Genomic DNA, 19,181 nt, shown 5'->3' with positions numbered 1-19,181 from the left:
CAAAATCCAAAGTGTGGGTTTAATACTTGATTACAACAAATACATTGAGGGGATTGTATGAGTGTTTTTGTCATGTTCTGGGTGCACCGTTGGCTGTCAGGAAGGAAAGAACCAGGAGGTTCTCCTGTCGGAATCCTTGTATGGCTGCTTTCCCGTCTCTGAGATCTGCTGCTGTCTGAAGGCAAACTCTGTGTCCAGGTTCTGAAAGGAACATGAGTAGCGTCAGTAGGGAAGCAACAAGGGACAGATTGTTCGGTAAGTGTAAAAGGGATCTATGGAGGCCAGATACCTCTTTACTAAGTCGCAGACGTTCCCGCCACTGCTCTGACTCCATACTGTGCTCTGCATCCAGCCGTTGTAACTTTTTACTTTCCTGCTCTTGCAAAGTCCGTAGTTTTTCCTCCTGTTCTTGCAAAGAAAGGAATATACATGAATGAGAAAAGGCAAAAGTAAAGGATATTTCGATCAATACAAAATATTGCTTGTGTTTAGGCAATCCACTGTGTCTCCAGTGGTTAGGAGAGTCTATCCTCCATCCTGCCTGTTGGAAAAGACTGCCTTGGTGAGAGTGAGCAGACTTGGGGGCACAGGTCACTTCTTCCAAGGCAGCCTTATCTCATAGGGCGCTTGTTAGGGGGGAAACCGCCAGATCGGTTGTATAGCCTCAACACATATAAGTAGTAATATTTTATGTCAAAGCTTTTGCTCCACCTAATACTGAATTTCTCATTTTGGGTGAAGTTGTTCTTTTAAGGTGGGTGTACCATTGCCACATAAAACAACATTGTAGACTTAAAAATATCAGTAATTTATTCTCTTCCATCCTACCCCTTTAACTCTAATTCTTTACCAAATAAATTGAAAAACAATTGTAAGTTACAAAGTAACTAACAATTATATTACATAACCATAGAGAAGAGGGTAGAGTTTGAGGGTAGTAGTTGAAGTTATATTGGATAATATTATTGAGGGTGTTATTTTGTTTGTGTATATTGTGGCAATGCCTTGCAGGGCAACTCTCAAATCACACACTTGCATAAATAAAAGGAGAAGATGGTTATTGGAGGTTAAAGCTGAATATAATGACTCATACGTTAGGTGAAATTGTGATTTACCTACAGTGCTGTTGGTTACATCTGCAGGCAGACACAGCTAGAACACCTGTCATTGCAGCTTACATCTTCTATAGTAAATTAGTCCTACACAATGAGAGAGCAGGACGCACCAAACAAATCAAATCTGCATTGTCCCGGGTGTTTCCTACTCTTCAGCGAGTACAATCATGTCTATAATAGTCAGAATTTTATATAGTGATTTTCTCCCAATAGGACTTTTAAGTGGTTTACATTTACAGATTATAAAACACATGATGCAAAATAAACATCAAAAGGGTTAACAGAGCTAAACTTTTTAAATAAAATAAAGGGGCATTAATGAAATGCTTGATTAAACAGGCAAGTCTTTAGTTTTTGTTTTTGAAGATGTATAAAGTCTGGGCCTTGCAGACTGCAAGGCACTGCGTTCCAGAGAGTGAGAGCTGCAAAGCTATAGCTCGAGCTCTGTATGAATTATGGGAGATTCTAAGTACTGTTGGTCCTTCTGTGGATCAAAGTGAGTGGGTGTATAGGGAATCGGAAGCTCCTTCAAGTTTGCCATCTTACAGGCAGTCAGTGAAGGGAATGAAGATCAGGAGTTATGTAGCAGAAACAGGTTAGATAACAGCCTGGATGCTGCATTTTGTGCCAGCTGCTAGCAGTGTAGTTCTTTTTCTGGGAGACCCAAGTAGGATGCATGGCTGTAGTCCAAACATTAGGACACACATGCATACAAATGTATCGGTCTAGGAAGATCTGAGGGAAATAAATGCTTGATTCTGGCCATGTTCTTCTGATGAAAGAATTGAGATTTAATAATGGCTGAAACCTGATGTTTAAGTGTCAAGCCACTACCAAGGACAACACCAAGATTTCACACATGATCAGAGTTTGCAGTTCTGAACCTCCAAGCTTAAACCCAGTTGGCTGGCCTAGCTGCTGTCTTGTTATTTGACGGTGAGCTCTTATCATAAGAACATCTGTTTTATTAGGATACTATCTCAGCCAACTGCTAGATAGCCATTTAGAACTGGAATTGTGTTCTGTGTACAGTTGAGCATATAATCTGCATAGTAGTGGTAGTCCAGGCTAGGAAGTATAATTATTTCACCCAGTGGTAGCATGTTTAGTATAGAAAACATGGGAGATGGTGCAGAGCCTTGTGTGCGTCACATGATGGGAGCACTGGTGCAGATAACTATACTCCTGAAGAACTGTGACCGGCCTGTGAGAAAAGATTTGAACCAGCTAAGAACTGTGCCACAGAAATTCTTCAGTTGCTCTTAGTATCCCCTGGTCCGGTATCATCATAAGCACATGTGCTAAGATAAAAGCTAAGTTGTCTCCTGGATCCTGATTGGAATGGATCATAAATGTCTCATTCATCCAATCTGGGGAACACTGCTACCATGGAGTTGTATGAGGGGAGCATGGAGTTGGCACTTAACTAGTTTTCAATGTATCAAACTGACAGACCCCTCCCCTCTGCAACCCCTGTAGCTCCTCTGTTTTAGAATAAGTGCCCAAGGAGTTTGGCTTACTTCACTAATAATCTAGTTTCATTTTATATTTACTCTTTTATTCCTTTTTACTAAGGCTCAATTTTTATTTTTTGACTCTTTCAAGGGCGCCAAAAATGCCTGGGAAACCAGCTGATTCTCAGACTGGACACGGCAGACGCTGCTGACAGACTCCTCTCCTGTAGACCTGGCTTAGCCTGTTCGAAGGCTAAGTACCACAATTTATATATATTATTTTGCTCTATACGTCTATACTCAATTATATATAGGGGTATATTAGTACTGTTGTGCAGTTATTATTATATTCTGTTTACACTCTTATACATAGGTTATTACAAGATACCACTTTTGAGTATCTGTTCTAGATTAGTTGTATTCTTGTATCTATACCAATCTTTTTTCCTGTGTGATTGTATTGCATTCTGCTCAATTACGGTGACACAGTTCCCATTCATAAACATGTTTGACAAGGGAAAGGCACCTTGTGCAAAATATTTTACCTGCTCAAAGTGTAAGGTTAAGTTACCTATTGGACGACAGGACCGGGGGGCACTCTGCATTGACTGTGATGCAGGGGTCCAGCCTGCGCAGGCCCAGGTTGGTGTACTACCTCTACCGGAGGAAACGGCGTGGGCATCTTCTCTGCTCGCTAGGCCAGTGAAGATACCAGCCGTTGTCACGGTTCTCCCCTCCACATCAGTAGCTATTGACCCCCCTCTCCCACTCGACTTACCAGTGACGGCCGAGTCAGCGAATCTTGGGCAGGCTGGCCCATCATCCGCACTCGCTATCCCAGGCCCTCCTCTGCAGAACCGGTTTGGTCCACATCTCTGATCGGAAGCCTAGATCGGTTAAACCGTTTCTGGGACTCTTCAAAAGCTAATCCGCCTAGAAATAAACGACACAGGCACACGCATCCTTTTCTGTTCTTCTCGGATTCAGAAGGATCATCAGAAGAGGAGGGAGAACTCATGTATGATTCTGGTCCCGCACAGGTAACAGACCTGGAGGTATTGACGATCTGGTATTGGCAGTCCATCAAGCTCTAGACCTTTTGAACCTAGAAGAACCAAAATCGTCTGATCAGGATCTTTTTAAAAAGATAAGACGCACAATCCGGTTTCCTCTATCTGCTGAGTTAAGAAGATCGCGGAAGCAGCCGGGCCATAGATTTACTATTCCACAGAGATTTCTTGCCCTGTGACCCTTATAGGAAGAGGATCTGGCCCGTTGTGAAGATTTTTAGGGTGGATACTCTGGTTGCACGCTTAGCCCGCCACACTACTCTACCAGTACCGGGCACTGCAGGATGCCACTGACTGCAAAGTAGAGGGATTTTTGAAATCCATCTATGTAGGGGCAGGCACCTCCTTCAGACCCATGTTTTCATCTGTATGGGTCGCAAAGGCCATGGAGGCATGAGTTGACCAGTTGGTGGGAGCACGGCAAGGCTCAGAATTGTTCCCCCCTGGCCCTGCACCTCAAGGAGGCTTCAGGCTATTTATATGAGGCGGCCCAAAATGCAGCCTCCATTTCATCTTCTATATCGGCTTCAGCTGCAGCAGCTAAAAGAACACCGATTGAGGAACTGGGATGCAGTTACTGAGTCAAAGAAATCGTTAGAAACTTTGCCTTACTCAGGTACAGTTTTATTTGGTCCTGAATTGGACAATATTATTTGCCAGGCCACTGGTGGCAAGAGTGCCTGCCTATCGGTAAATGTATCTAAATCTAGAACTCCAAGATTCGGTTCATTTCGGTAGCCCTTTTGGGGGGGCCCCTTCGGTAGAGGCCAGACCGCTTGGGAACAGGGGTCACTTTCGTAGAGGTAGGTCTTCCTACTCTCACCCAAGCCTCCTGAGAAGCAGACAGCCTGACTGTAGTCCACCCCTTCTCACGGCTGCGGGAGTGGGAGGACATCTGCTTCTGTTTAGGGATCAGTGAATGGCGTCCTTCACAGAAGGCTGGATTTGCGACATCATGACGAGGGGCTACATAGTAGATCTTGCAGGTCCAGCTCCTAGTCGTTTTCCCAACAAAACTGCCCCGGGATCCGGAAAGAAAACAGGCAATGCTTCATTGTGTCGCCTCTCTTCTTTCAGCTGGGGTCATCGTCCCAGTTCCTGTGAACCAGAGAGGACAGGGGTGTTACTCCAACCTCTTTCTGGTTCCCAAGTCGGATGGCTCACTCCGACCCATTCTAAATTTAAATATACTAAATCTTCACCTGCGGGTGGATAGGTTTCGCATGGAGTCCCTCCCATCTGTAATAAATGTGTTGGAAGCAGGCAAATACTGTTGATAGACATCAAAAATGCCTATTTGCACATCCCCATATGGGAGGGACACCAGGCCCTGCTGTGCTTTACGGTAGGGATATTACACTAAAAATTCAGGGCAGTACCCTTCGGCCTCTTGGTGCCAAGGGTGCTTACAAAAATGTCATGGCAGCCTGTCTTCACTCCATGGGGAGTGAGAATAGTTCCATACCTAGATGACCTGCTCATCAAGGCTTCCTCAGCTCAGCTGCTACTTCAGCACCTGGTATTTACCATCAACACCCTAGAGTGCCACGGCTTGATTATCAACCGTCACAAATCCCAGTTGATTCCCTGCCCAAGGATGACCTTCCTTGGGCTCATAATGAATAACCGCATACAAAATATATTCCTCCCAGAGGACAAGATCAAATCAGTTCAGGACACATCACCATGAGTTTTAGCCTGCAGCAGACCATCAATGTGTGTCTCTGCATGCGTCTCCTAGGCAAGATGGTGGCCACCTTCAAGACTCTTCCCTACAGGCATTTCATTCCCGCTGCTTTCAGTGGGACCTCTTAAAAAAGTGGTCAGGATCTCACTTGTTTTTGGACCGCCAATTAATCCGGTGGTCCCTGGCGGCGTGGGTGTCTCTTCGGTGGTGCATGGTCCAAAAACATTTGGAGATAGGCAGGTCCTTTGCCCAGTGGTCCTGGGTCAATGTGACCACAGACGCCAGCTTGAAGGGGTGGGAAGCTGTGATCGTCCATCTGCGGCTTTAGGGTCGTTGATTGCATCAGGAGACCTCACTTCCTATCAACATCTTAGAACTGTGGATGGCCCTACAGGGGGCCCAGGCCTTCCTTCAGAGGTCCCCAGTCCGTCTGCAATCTGACAATGCCACGGCAGTGGCTTATGTCAACCGACAGGGTGGGACAAGAAAATCTGCAGCAATGAGGGAGACATCTCGGATCCTAGCTTGGGCAGAATGCCAGGTTCCCTCAATCTCTGCTGTATTCATACCAGGCATACAGAACTGGGAGCAAGATTATCTAAGCCGTAATGCCGGGAGAATGAGCGCTTCATCCGAAAGTCTTCCAGTTGCTGGGGTCTTCCAGACATGAATCTCATGGCGTTGAGACACAACCAACGGGTCATCATCATCAACATTTATTTATATAGCGCCAGCAAATTCCGTAGCGCTTTATAATTGGGAACAAACATTAATAAGACAATACTGGGTAATACATACAGACAGAGAGGTAAGAGAACCCTGCTCGAAAGCTTACAATCTATAGGACAATGGGAGTTAGAAACACAAGGACATGTGCTACATCATATTGCACAATGGACCAGCTAGAGCGCAAAGGTAAAAGTACTGAGTGGGCTGTGTGTGTTGCAATGTTGGTCAGAAGGTTGTTGTCTTGCGTTAGCAGTGTATAGGATGGCAATAGGGTAATCTAGGGAAATTAAGATGATGGTTGAGGACTATCATAACCTTGTCTGAAGAGGTGGGTTTTCAGTGAACGCTTGAAGGTTTGAAGACTAGAGGAAAGTCTTACTGTGCGAGGGAGGGAATTCCACAAAGTAGGTGCAGCCCGGAAAAAATCCTGTAACCGAGAATGGGAGGATGTGATGAGAGTGGAGGAGAGACGTAGATCTTGTGCAGAACGGAGGTGTCGAGTAGGGAGATATTTCGAGACAAGTGAGGAAATGTATGTCGGTGCAATTTTTTTGATGGCCTTGTATGTTAGTAGAAGAATTTTATATTGGATTCAGTGAAATACAGGCAGCCAATGTAGAGATTGACAGAGTGGCTCAGCAGAGGAATAACGGTTTGTAAGGAAAATCAGTCTAGCCGCTGCGTGCAAAATAGATTGTAGGGGTTCAAGTCTGCCTTTGGAAAGACCAGTAAGGAGGGAATTGCAATAGTCAATGCGGGAGATGATGAGTGCATGAATTAATGTTTTTGCGGTGTCTTGTGTCAGATATGTGTGTATTCTGGAAATGTTCTTTAGGTGTATGTAACATGATTTAGATATAGAGTTGATGTGGGGAATAAACGACAGTTGTGAATCAAGGATTACACCTAGGCAACGAGCTTGCGGGGTGGGATTTATGGTCATGTTATCAACAGAAATAGAAATGTCAGGCAGGAAGCTTCTGTTCTTGGGGGGGAATATTATTAATCCAGTTTTTAAAAGATTGAGTTTGAGTTGGCGAGAAGACATCCAAGATGAAATGGCAGAAAGACAGTCAGTAACGCAAGACAACACAGATGGTGAAAGATCAGGAGAGGATAGATACATTTGTGTATCATCCGCATAGAGATGATACTGAAATCCAAAGGAGCTTATTAGTTTTCCAAGAGAAGTGGTGTAGATAGAGAATAGCAGAGGACCTAGGACTGAGCCTTGTGGAACTCCAACTGATAAAGGAAGCGGAGCAGAGGTGGATCCAGAGAATTTAACACTGAAAGATCGATTAGATAGGTAGGATGAGAACCAGGATAGGACAGTGCCTTCAAGACCTAGGGATTGCAGCATTTGTATGAGGAGAGAGTGGTCAACAGTGTCAAATGCAGCAGAGAGATCCAGGAGAATTAGAAGAGAGTATTGGTTATTATTTTTTGCTGTGATCAAATCATTGACAACTTTGGTCAGCGCCGTCTCTGTGGAGTGTCGAGAGCGAAAGCCTGACTGAAGAGGATCCAATAAGTTGTTTGCTGTAAGAAAGTGTGTGAGGCGTGTGTAGGCAATTCTCTCGAGAAGCTTGGAGGGGCATGGGAGCTGGGAGATGGGGCGGTAATTTATGAGAGAGTTAGGGTCAGAATTCTGTTTTTTTAAAATGGGAGTAATCACTGCATGCTTGAATATAGATGGAAAAATACCAGTAGAAAGAGATAGATTACAGATTTTAGTTAGAGGGGGAATGAGCACAGGAGACAGGGACATACCCATTTGTGAGGGAATGGGATCAAGAGGACAGGAGGTAGAGTAGGAAGATGAGAAGAGAGTAGAAACTTCCTCTTCATTTGTGGGATCAAATGAAGAGAGAGTGTCAGAGGGTGCTACAAAGGAATTGAGCAGATTGCTTGTCAAGGGAGATACCATTTCAAGCCTGATCTTATCTATTTTGTCCTTGAAATAGGAAGCAAGATCCTGTGCACTGATGTTAGTTGGAGGATTTGGGGTGGGAGGATTCAGAAGAGAGTTAAATGTGTTAAAGAGGCGTTTGGGGTTAGAAGCCTGAGCATAGATGAGAGATCGGTAGTATGCTTGTTTAGCAGTGTCCAGAGCATTTCTGTAGGAGTGGTAGATATCAGTATATGTGATGAAATCATTAGAGGCACAAGATTTACGCCAGTGACGTTCTGCTTTATGAGAAAGTTTTTGTAGAGTTCGTGTTACTGTAGTGTGCCATGGTTGGCAACGAATTCTACCCGAAGTATGTAGTGTCGCTGGAGCCACTTGATCCAGAGCAGTTGCTAGGGTTTCATAAAAAAAATGGGGTACTGCCCGATCAGGGGAGGAGAATGTAGAAATTGGGGAGAGAGGTGGAAAACTGTTGAAAATCAATAGCGTTGATATTCTTGCGGGTACGAGGAGGCTTGGAAGAGTTTGATACCAGGGAGGGTAAAGAACTGGGGGTGAGCGCGTAGCTAATAAGGTGATGATCCGAGAGGGGGAAAGGAGTGTTAAGGAAATTAGAAACTGAGCATAGTCTAGAGAAAACAAGATCAAGACAGTGGCCATCCTGATGAGTAGCAGATTCAATCCACTGGGAGAGGTCAAGTGAGGAGGTTAGAGAGAGTAGTTTGGAAGCAGCATTGGAACGTGGACTAGAAATAGGGATGTTGAAATCACCCATGATGATGGTGGGGATATCAGTAGATAAGAAGTGAGGGAGCCATGCAGAGAAGTGTTCAAGAAATTGTTGGTGTGGACCAGGGGGGCGATAGATGACAGCAACACGCATAGAGAATGGGTTAAAAATCCTAACAGCATGTACTTCAAAAGATGTGAATGTGAGTGAAGGGATACTTGGTAGAACTGTGAATGTGCACTGTGGGGAGAGAAGTAGTCCAACCCCCCCTCCTTGTCTGCCTCCTGGTCTGGGGGTGTGGGTGAAATGGAGATCACCATGTGAAAGGGATGCAGGTGAGGAAGTGTCTGAATGCGTGAGCCATGTTTCTGTTATTGCTAGAAGGTTGAGGTTGTATCATGTACGGAGGTAAGTTTGTAACAAACAGAGCGTGCATTCCAAGAGCACATCTAAAGGATTTTGGAAGAGAGGGGAGACAGGTGATGTGTTTGAGGTTTGCCAGATTTCTGTAGTGTTCAGATATATGTGTGTGGGAGAAGTGAGGGGGACCTGGATTAGGTGATATATCACCAGCTAATAGAAGCAGGGAGGAAGAAAGGTAGGAAAGATGATTGTAAGATGTCTGTCCTTTTAGTTTCTGGCGGCAGGGTGAGGCTGTTAAAGTTATTGAATTTAAATAGCAAAAGAGTTCATGAGTGTTAACTAGAGGTGAGTGAAGTAATGAAGGGGCAATGTGGACAGAGGTGTGTGTTGCAGGATGGGTGAGGGATGATATAGTCCTAAAGATAATGCCATGAAAGGAGAGAGAGAAAAATATTTTGGCAAGCATTGGGACTAGTAGTCAAATAGCAAAAATGAGGAATTAAAGGAATTGCCTAATTGCAATGTCCAGTGTAATCAGATAAGTAGTGTAGAGCTAGGCTGCAGCAAATGTAGTGTATTCCTGGATGTCTGGATAGTATAAGTAATGATGTGGGGAGCCATGTGGGGGAGTGGGTGGAAGTGTTGAATGGAGAGTAATAAAGAGCAGGTAATTGAGTAGCTGAGATTTTGCAGACTCATGAGAGAGGAGATTGGTTGAAAGACAGTATAATTTCTTCCTACTTGTAAAGGAAGACAAAGCTTAAATTGAATTGAAGTACAGTGGTGAGATAGGGGACTGAAATAACTGTAGCATGGGTAGGGAGTGGTTGAGCAAGTAGTACAGCAGTCTGATTAAACAGAGTGGATTTTGCATTGAAAACAAACTGACAAATAAAACAAACTTTCATGAGATGAGAGGAAAATGAGATCAGAGTCCAAAACAGTCCTCATGTTGCATGTAGCTTGTAGCCAGAGTGAGTTGAAAACATCAGAGGTAGAATATGGAGTTTCAGGTGAATACTGACAGTTGTCCTTGTGCAGCTGTGTTAATAGGCAGAATGTTCTTCTCCTGTTTGCGCCAGTGTAAGTCCGGTATAACTCCGAATTATGCTGTTTACATTTTTTGTTTCACACTTGTATCTATACACTTAGAGCTATACACACTAACTAAGCAACCATCACTGGCTTTGCAGCCATTCTACTATGAATATATCTGCTTAACAGACACATGTGATCAGAGTACTTCAATCAAGCCCTCAATAACCCCCCCCCCCCCCCCCCCACAACAAACCTTAGCAGTAAAATGTTTAAACAAACAAACAGTGAAAGGACAACTTGCAATAAGGCTGTAGTAATTACCATTAGAAATAAAACTGCATTTTCTTAATTCAGATCAGACTGTTTGCAATAAGGCTGTTGTAGTAATTACCATTAGAAATAAAACTGCATTTTCTTAATTCAGATCAGACTGTTGGCAATAAGGCTGTAGTAGTATTTACCATTAGAAATAAAACTGCATTTTCTTAATTCAGATCAGACTGTTTGCAATAAGGCAATAAGGCTGTAGTAGTAATTACCATTAGAAATAAAACTGCATTTTCTTAATTCAGATCAGACTGTTTGCAATAAGGCAATAAGGCTGTAGTAGTAATTACCATTAGAAATAAAACTGCATTTTCTTAATTCAGATCAGACTGTTTGCAATAAGGCTGTAGTAGTAATTACCATTAGAAATAAAACTGCATTTTCTTAATTCAGATCAGACTGTTTGCAATAAGGCTGTCCCCAGATTCTGCTCAAGAGCCAGGGACCCGTTAGAGGTGGCCGTCAACATCATGACCATGCCCTGGAGCTTTGGGTTGGGGTACCTGTCCTCCACCATTCCGATGCTTTTCCGTGTCCTCAGGCGGGTCAAGCAGGGATGTCTTCCAGTAATTCTGGTGGCTCCCGCTTGGCCACGTCGGGTCTGGTATTCAGACATTCTGTTAATGGCGGAGGATTAAGGTCTTTGGCTGCTTCTTCGAGACAACCTCCTGCTTCAAGGACCATTCTGACACCAGGACGTGCCTCGGCTGGCTTTAACGGGGTGGTTATTGAAGCCAGCCTTTGGCGGTCAAGAGGTTTCTCAACAAGGTAGTAGACACTCTAAGGGCTAGAAAACCTGTGTCGGCAAAAATATACCACCGCATTTGGCGCACATATAATAGGTGGTGCGAAAGTAGGCCCTGCCCCATGTCTTCCTTTCACCTGCCTCACTTTCTTGCTTCTCTCCAGGATGGTTTGGAGGCAGGACTTTGTTTAGCTTCTTTAAAGTGCAAGTCTCAGCTCTCTCTGTATTTTCCATGTTCAGCTGGCAGATATGCTGGATTTACTGACTTTTTTGCAGGGTGTCCTGCGTATACAACCTTCATATATTCCACCCACTTCACCTTGGAATCAAAACTTGGTACTCAATATGCTGCAAGGGCCACCTTTTGAACCCTTGCAGTCGGCAGATTTTCGTTTTCTATCATGGAAAGTAGCATTCCTTTTAGCTATTGCATCGGCTCGCAGAGTTTCAGAGTTGGGGGGCTCTTGCGTGTAGAGAACCTTTCCTTGTATTTCATGATGATTGGGCGGTGCTCTGTACGGTCCCTTCCTTCCTACCAAAGGTGGTTTCGGGATTTCATATAAACCAGGAAATCGTAGTTCCAGTGTTCCAAGAGGTGGTGTCTTCTTCTGGATCTAACTCTATGGAGTTCCTGGATATGGTCAGGGCCCTCAGAATTTATGTCAGGAGGACAGCCAATATTTGTAGGATCGATTCATTATTCGTTTTGTTGGGATGGCTTCTAAATAAACTATTGCCAGATGACTTACCTCAACCATTAGGCAGGCGTATGTCAATGCAAATAGACCTGTGCCAGATAGAATTGCTGCCCATTTCACCCGTTCGCTGGGGGCTTCTTAGGCGGCGACTAATGGTGCCTCTGTGGATCAGCTTTGTAGAGCAGCTATCTGGTCATCACTCCATACATTTACTAAATTTTATCATTTCAATGTCTTTTTGTCTTCGGATGCTAATTTTGCCCGTAGTACTCTACGGGCAGGGCTGTCAGAGCGGTCCCTCCCTTAGAGGGGGCTGCTTTAGAATGTCTCCATGGTAGCAGTATCCCCCAGATTGGATGAATGAGAAAAGAGGATTTTTATACTTTATAAATCCGTTTCTCATTCCATCTGGGGGACACTGCGTTCCCTCCCTTCTGATTTGTGGTCTCGGATTGTTTGACTCCCCTTCCTTGGGGCTTTATAACTAAACTGAGGAGCTACAGAGGTTGCAGAGGGTCTGTCAGCTTGATACATTTGACAAAAGTTAACTAGTAAAGTGCCAATTCCAAGCTCCTCATACAACCTCATGTTAGCAGTGACCCCCAGATGGAATCAGAGAAATGGATTTATCGTAAGTATAAAAATCCTCTTATTGTGGGTTGACAGACTGAATTCCAGTTGTGTTGCAACCACTTTTTTTAATTTTGCTACAAATAAAAAGTTTGATATTGGTCTGTAGTTAGTCATGCAGCAACAATATTTTCCAAAGTTAGTCCAAGGGGCCAGATAACCACATTCACAAACTTGGACCCTTGGCTATCATTTGACATCACTATTGGGATTCCAGCCCAGATGGAGGATACCTTAACAGCAAAGAAGATTGCAAACTCATTGCACCTTGCCTAGGAGAGGGTTGCATTAGGCTGCATACAAGCTGGTCTACAAAGCCACTTTATGGACAAGCTGAGCTAGTGTGTCATTTGCTGCCATAACCTCACTTGATAGGAACTCTAATCACTATGAGTGATTGTGCCTTGAGATTCTTCAGTTTTTCATTCACTTATTCTTTACCAACAACCCTCTGTTTTTCAGTTTCCCAATACTGGTGTCAAACCAAGATGCTTGGCGGTGTTGTTTACATACAGGAGCGATAGTGTCCATTGCAGCCATCACATCTCTATTATAGTAACGCACAAGAAAACAAGAATCCTCACAGGCAGCCATTATATCAGAAAGATACATATTTGCTATCAGATCCTGGGAAATACCATCCCTCATTGAACGATTCCTGATCATCCACAATGAATAAGTACAATTTTAAGGGGTAACGGTTGAGAACCAAGTGTGGTGCTGGTCTGATCAAGTAACTGGGTTTATCTTCTCATCTGTGTGGGGGAGGTGGTATACAAGAAATTCTGAGACCCAAACCTGTAGAACTCTAGACAGCCATGCACTCAAATTATTCCTATTTGGTGGGCCGGAAGTTAAAGTGTTTTTAAAGCAAATTGCTACACCACCTCCCCTGCTGTCCTGTCTTGTGCAGAGGATCTCAGAGTAATTGACTGGTACTGCAGCTTCTAAGTTAGGGGCTTAATGGATGCTAGATCTGACAATACAATAAGGTAAGCAATTGTAGTGGCCTTGTTTCTTATAAATCTGGCATTACAGAGGACAGGCCTTATAGGGAATACCATAGGGCCTAAGGTAGTTTTCTGTATATCCAGTGAGGGGTCTCTGGGCATGGGGGTCACACAGGGGGAACTCACAATTCTGTCCTTCCGAACACTAGACCCTCTGTTGGACACCACTTCTATCTGTCTCCTCCTTAGAAGTAGGGGTGAGCAGAAGGGCTAGGGTACAGGAAACAGTTATGGGGTTTATTTTTGTTTTTAATGCCAAGGGATTGAAGGATGGAAACCTGTAATTGTTTAATAGAAGCTGCAGCACATGGTGGATGGAGTAAATGAATGAAGCTGGATGTGTAGGAATACATTGGGTCATCAGTGAAAAAGCAAATGTGGTTAAGATCAGACTACAGTCAGTGTTGGGAACAATTGTACCATCGTGTTTGTGTGTTTAATACCTTTTCTGGTCCTTCAAGGTTCAATGATACAATTTAAATAAAATATACCCAATAACCTTCTCACAGAAAGAGGCCACATTAATAGGTGCTGAACCAATAGTCATGAGAATACAGCCTATAAAGGGGTAGATCCTCATGCCTCAGTGATTAGAGCCTATGGAAGTACTCAGCAGAGTAAGTAAAGCTTTGGAGCACTACCAGGTCTGAGAAAAACAAGTTGATCTCGTCACCTGTATCTGCACCAGATCCTTGCACGTCTCTTCTAGATGTTCCTTGAATTTCTGCAGTTCCTGCTCTTGCTTCTGCTGCATCTTCTGAGTCTCTTCCTTTTGACTGATGATCTCTTGTTGCAAGAACTGGAGGGAGGAAAGACCTTTTGGGTAGTAAAATATATTGGCATGTGTAGAAGGCTATACTTTATCTGCATACATAATACAACCCTTATCCTCATGTTTCCAAAACACATCATATTTTATATCTCACTTGGAAGAAGTCCATTGAAATTGGAAGAGCTGGAGGTTAGAATAAAACACTTTTCTTACTGGTTGTCATAACAGATATGTTTACACTGGAAATAATTATTTCCAAATCATGAAATACCTTAAGGCTTGATTTAAGACACTAAATTGGTCTATTGATATAAACATGTAAAGTGCTTTGTTCGTAGCTTCCCTGCATGCTAAATAAATCCACATTCAACCTGTTCCAACTCCCCGTGACGCAAATGTGTCTGTCTCTTACACTTCTATTTGTAATAGGTGAGATTTGCAGAGGGAAAGTGGCAAGAAACTGCTAGAGGCTTCTTAACCTAGCCGGTGCACAGTAAACCTGTGGCCTCTTAGCGCTATTTTCACTGTTGCTACTTTGTAGACATTTAGAAATCAAGCTTTGTTCGAGCTGTTATGTTATGACAATAAGTGTTACTTGGTACATATGTTTATAAAGACATGAGGTGCTATAGGCAGCTGTTTTATCATCTGTTTTTATTATTTCATGGTTAGTATGGTTCATGCCATTTGCTTTTGTCTTCAAATGGGAAAATAGTATATTATACTTAATGTTAATTCATTTTTGTATCCAAACTTAGACAGTCCTATAACCCAATGAGTCCATCTCCCCCAATGGACTACATGTGAAACTGTGGAATTCTGTTATGCTTACTTGTTTGCTCCTTTCCTTCTGTTCTGAAGCGCTCAGCCCTTGGCTCTTCAGTCTCTCCTTAAACATGGCCTGGCGCTTCCTGGCCTCCCCACGCTGGGCCTTCTGACTCCGGACTCTCTCTTGCATCTGCTGGCTCTTCAGCTCGTCCAGTAAGATGCCCTGATAGTGTTTGAGTCGCTCCATCTCCTAGTGGTGGGTTCAATTGGTCAGTCATTCTACTGCACCCACCATAAATTGCCACTCAGAATGTTACCATAATAAATATTCCTTAATAGACATTGACAAGATAACAAACTATTTATAATGAAGCCTTTCAGAAATCCCATTTTTGTTTCCAAAACTGCAATATAAACATGGAAACCAGGGGTCAGATGTGGCAGAAGTAAAGGCAAATCGTAGTAGAGGTATGACCAGGACTAACTTGTGACGTCATCTTGTTCTCACCTTCTCATGCCTCTTACGCAGCTGATGCTTTTGCAGAGAGTGTTGTTCGATCAACTGGTGTCGGAAAAGCTGATATTTTTCCTGTAGATGGCGCTCTTCCAGTCTCAGAATCACAGACTCACGAGCTGTCGGAAGAACAGAACAAATAAGTCCCACTTTTTGCTACAAATTAAGTGTGAAATATAGTAGAATTAATGGTTTATGCTTTTAAGACAATATTATATGCTAGAAGCATTGAAAAGAACATTTGGCCTTGTGATTCCAGATTTTTTTTTAATTCTATGAAGTTAAGGATTAATGAGGGAGATTGATCAGCATAATAAAATAATGCAGTTCTCCACACTGTAACTAGCCAGCATTGAATTTGTCAGCACACTTTCCCTGATGCTGGTAGTTGTCTATGGGATTTATAGAACATTGTTTTGCAACCTATTTCATCCTGTAGCCCTGACCTTTGTCCCTTCTCCCCAATTCTTCATTCTGTACCCACCCCTTGTCCCCATCATTGTCTTACAAAACTCTTAGCACATTTGTATGTTTAACAACAACAATAAAAGCACAGTACACTGCACAACTATGCTATAGTTAGTACCACTGAATGACCAAAAACAACCTGTGTGTGTTATGGAATTTAGATTAAGCTACAATGGGGCGGGAACTCATGTAAATGATAAATATTCTGTGTACTGCACTTCGGAATTGGTGGCGCTATATAAATAAATGAGGATAATGTAAAAGTGCATTATATAAAATAACTGTCAGATGTTGCAAAGTACTGACAGATCATGTTTCACATGGGGTAAACATTTGCTGAATACAACCCATAGTTCTCTATTATTGAGACTCAAATAGAGGTAATTTCCTGTCTTCTTCAATAGGTTTCATGTGTTCTTCAAACCACTTCCAGACAGGATGTATTTTGCTCACGGGGAACCCCTCCATCCCCCCAACACACAAACCCAATTGTCGTTTTTTCTCAAGTCATTCGATAATACTGCTACTGAATCTCATCTACTCACACACAATATAAATAATATCACTAGCTACTTCGTCTACACAAATTAGTGATTGTTTAAGTAGCATAGTATTTATTTGCTGTCCAAATGAAATAAGAAAAGACACATTAACATTGCATATTTTTATGTAAATCTACAGATATTTGTCAGTTTAACCTAGCTTGGCCAAAGTGTTCTTGATACGCTCTATTATATTAACGTTTTAAATGTCTATAGTTTTGCATTTTTTTCTTACTGATCATCAATTTGGGGTATATTTACTAAACTGCGGGTTTGAAAAAGTGGAGATGTTCCCTATAGCAACCAATCAGATTCTAGCTGTCATTTATTTAGTACATTCTTCAAAATGATAGCTAGAATCTGATTGGTTGCTATAGGCAACATCTCCACTTTTTCAAACCCACACTTTAGTAAATATATCCCTAAGAGTTGTTGAAAAATAATGTGTCAATTAAAAAATACACAGGGTTAATTGCCTGCATCAAAGCGTAACGGATTCCCAGATTTGGACCATTGTCTCGTGCTTACCTCGCTTGAGACTGTGGATTTTGCAGAGATTCTCCCTCTCGATACTAATAACCTTTTTCTTATGTTCATTTACTACTTTCTGCAAAGCCGAGTTCAGCTCCTGCTGTTGCTTTACTAGAAATTTCTCCTGTGGAGAGAAGAAACGCTCGGTATAATCTCACAAACTCTGTGGGTGTCATTAATGAAGAGCATGGCATGTGAGCCACATCTGATTAAGGCCGGTTACCAAATGAAAAAAAAAGACATGTTTTTACTAACGTATTGTAATATTATCAATGGGTATAACAGTGGAACTTATTATTAGCCACATTCCACATTCGCCTGTGTTTGCGGTTCGGTGCCGCGGCATGGCAGTGTCTATTGTGCGCTGTGTGCTCTATTCATTCATGTTCACTCAAGGAGGTCAATAGAATCTTATACATTGCTTCACTTGACCCCAGATGTAAGTGCTGGTTACACGCTGCATGTAACATGGCCAGTGGGCCACCAGCCTAACTAAGCATATTTGTATGGGTCCTCACAAGCACATGTTTTTATCCATATTGTGCATAATCATTGTCCATTTCTACATCCAATGTGCACAATCATTGTGTGTTCGTAAGTGGGCTCCACATGTCTTACATGAGAATGTCACAAAAACGCACAACCTCCTATCACATGCTACTCCCTCTCGATGATTAATTTAAATGTTTAGGTTTTACTACCAAAATACTGCTAATTTTATTCTTATTCATATTTTAATTCACTACTAACAGTAAGGGGATATCAGGGCTGACTTTTTCAACTGATGAACACCTTAATTTCTTTATTATTCTTTTATTCCATTGGTTTCCTTGTGCATATATATGAACATTCCGGCATAACTGCAGACTACTTATGACTGCATTGAGGGTGGGTTACTTTTTAAGGTGCAGTACTAATTTCCACTATATCTAAGGAAGTGCAAATTCTAATCTTTCTAACAAAGTCCAAAAGGCCTGAGAGACCCTCTAAGATTAGGAACGTCTTCATACATCTCCACCCCTTTCTGATCATTCAAACATCTTCTTTCTCAAAGCGTAATCTTGTTTTTGCCTTTGCTTTTTAGCCACATATTGCTACTTTCCCACAGCTACAAGGGAAGACTTGCTCATTCTATAAGAGAAGTCAGCTTATTGTGCAAAAACATGCAAGGTCCTAGATTTCACTGCACAAAACCAGTAAATGCCCATTTGCTGATCTAATAAACAGCAGATCTGCTTTGTAAATGTCCCGTAAATACATATATTGAAATAAGAGTTTGTTCTGAAGACGGATCTATGCCAGCTCGGATACAACAAAGAATTACTAGCAACAGTAAATCAGTATTGTTGGTACAATTGTATTTATGTGACGTATAAGCAACTATTTTAGTTTTCTTTAAAACTTCCCACTATTTAACAAAAGACACAAGTCAGGTTGAAGCTCATGTTCAAATCATGTGTAGTTCTCTAGGTACAGTTTGTCGCACCCTGACTGTCTTTCTTTGTATCCTGGTGTGTTTTGTGTGCTGTAGCTGTCAGTACTGTACAGCAACTTATGTCAACTTCCATTAAACACTCCCACTAACAGCAGCTGTTTCCCTTTCCGAAATAATGGTTGGGTAATAAATATTTATCGAGAGGAAGCTTTAATACGACCTCTGCCTGGACTGTGTATTCTGCTCATTAACCTGATCACAGGACCATTACTGTCACCCTAGGAAACACATGATAGTACTGGGGAAACAACAATTAGGTTGTGGCATCTGTACTTTGTTCTCCTGCCTACAGTCTCCCACCACTGCTGCTTTACCATTAGGAGGTCACACATGGTGACTTACTAATGTCACTGTATGGAGGAGGGAGGGGATGGTGTTGCTAATTAAAGGCCAGGTTGCATAAACGCAAACCACACGAGAAGATAAACTATACTTTTTTTTTTTTATTTAAAACCCATACGTTTTAATAAATTTAAGGTCATATGGTCAATCTGAAGTGATGTAAAAGCTTTATTAAATACTAAAAACAAATTTATGTCTAAAGATCATACGCTGTACTAGTCGGACGTTGGCTTATTCTTGG

At 42.4% G+C, this 19,181-nt stretch overlaps 1 protein-coding gene across 1 annotated transcript in view; it reads right to left on the bottom strand.

Annotated features, from left to right (window-relative positions):
* LOC142151570 (STE20-like serine/threonine-protein kinase) overlaps nt 1-19,181 on the bottom strand; it is a 57,915-nt gene continuing 38,734 nt past the window's right edge. The window contains exons 13-18 of the mRNA XM_075207354.1: nt 17,101-17,227; nt 15,557-15,681; nt 15,113-15,298; nt 14,182-14,307; nt 290-403; nt 1-201 (exon numbers count right to left, since the gene is read on the bottom strand). Coding sequence (XP_075063455.1) covers nt 97-201; nt 290-403; nt 14,182-14,307; nt 15,113-15,298; nt 15,557-15,681; nt 17,101-17,227 — 783 coding nt within the window. The 3' untranslated portion in view covers nt 1-96. The remainder of the gene's footprint in view (nt 202-289; nt 404-14,181; nt 14,308-15,112; nt 15,299-15,556; nt 15,682-17,100; nt 17,228-19,181) is intronic.

The sequence above is a fragment of the Mixophyes fleayi genome, chromosome 4 (genome assembly GCF_038048845.1).
Source record: "Mixophyes fleayi isolate aMixFle1 chromosome 4, aMixFle1.hap1, whole genome shotgun sequence".
Lineage (NCBI taxonomy): Eukaryota > Metazoa > Chordata > Amphibia > Anura > Limnodynastidae > Mixophyes > Mixophyes fleayi.
The sequence above is the reverse complement of the archived record's forward strand: the minus strand, read 5'-3'. Positions and strand labels throughout refer to the sequence as shown.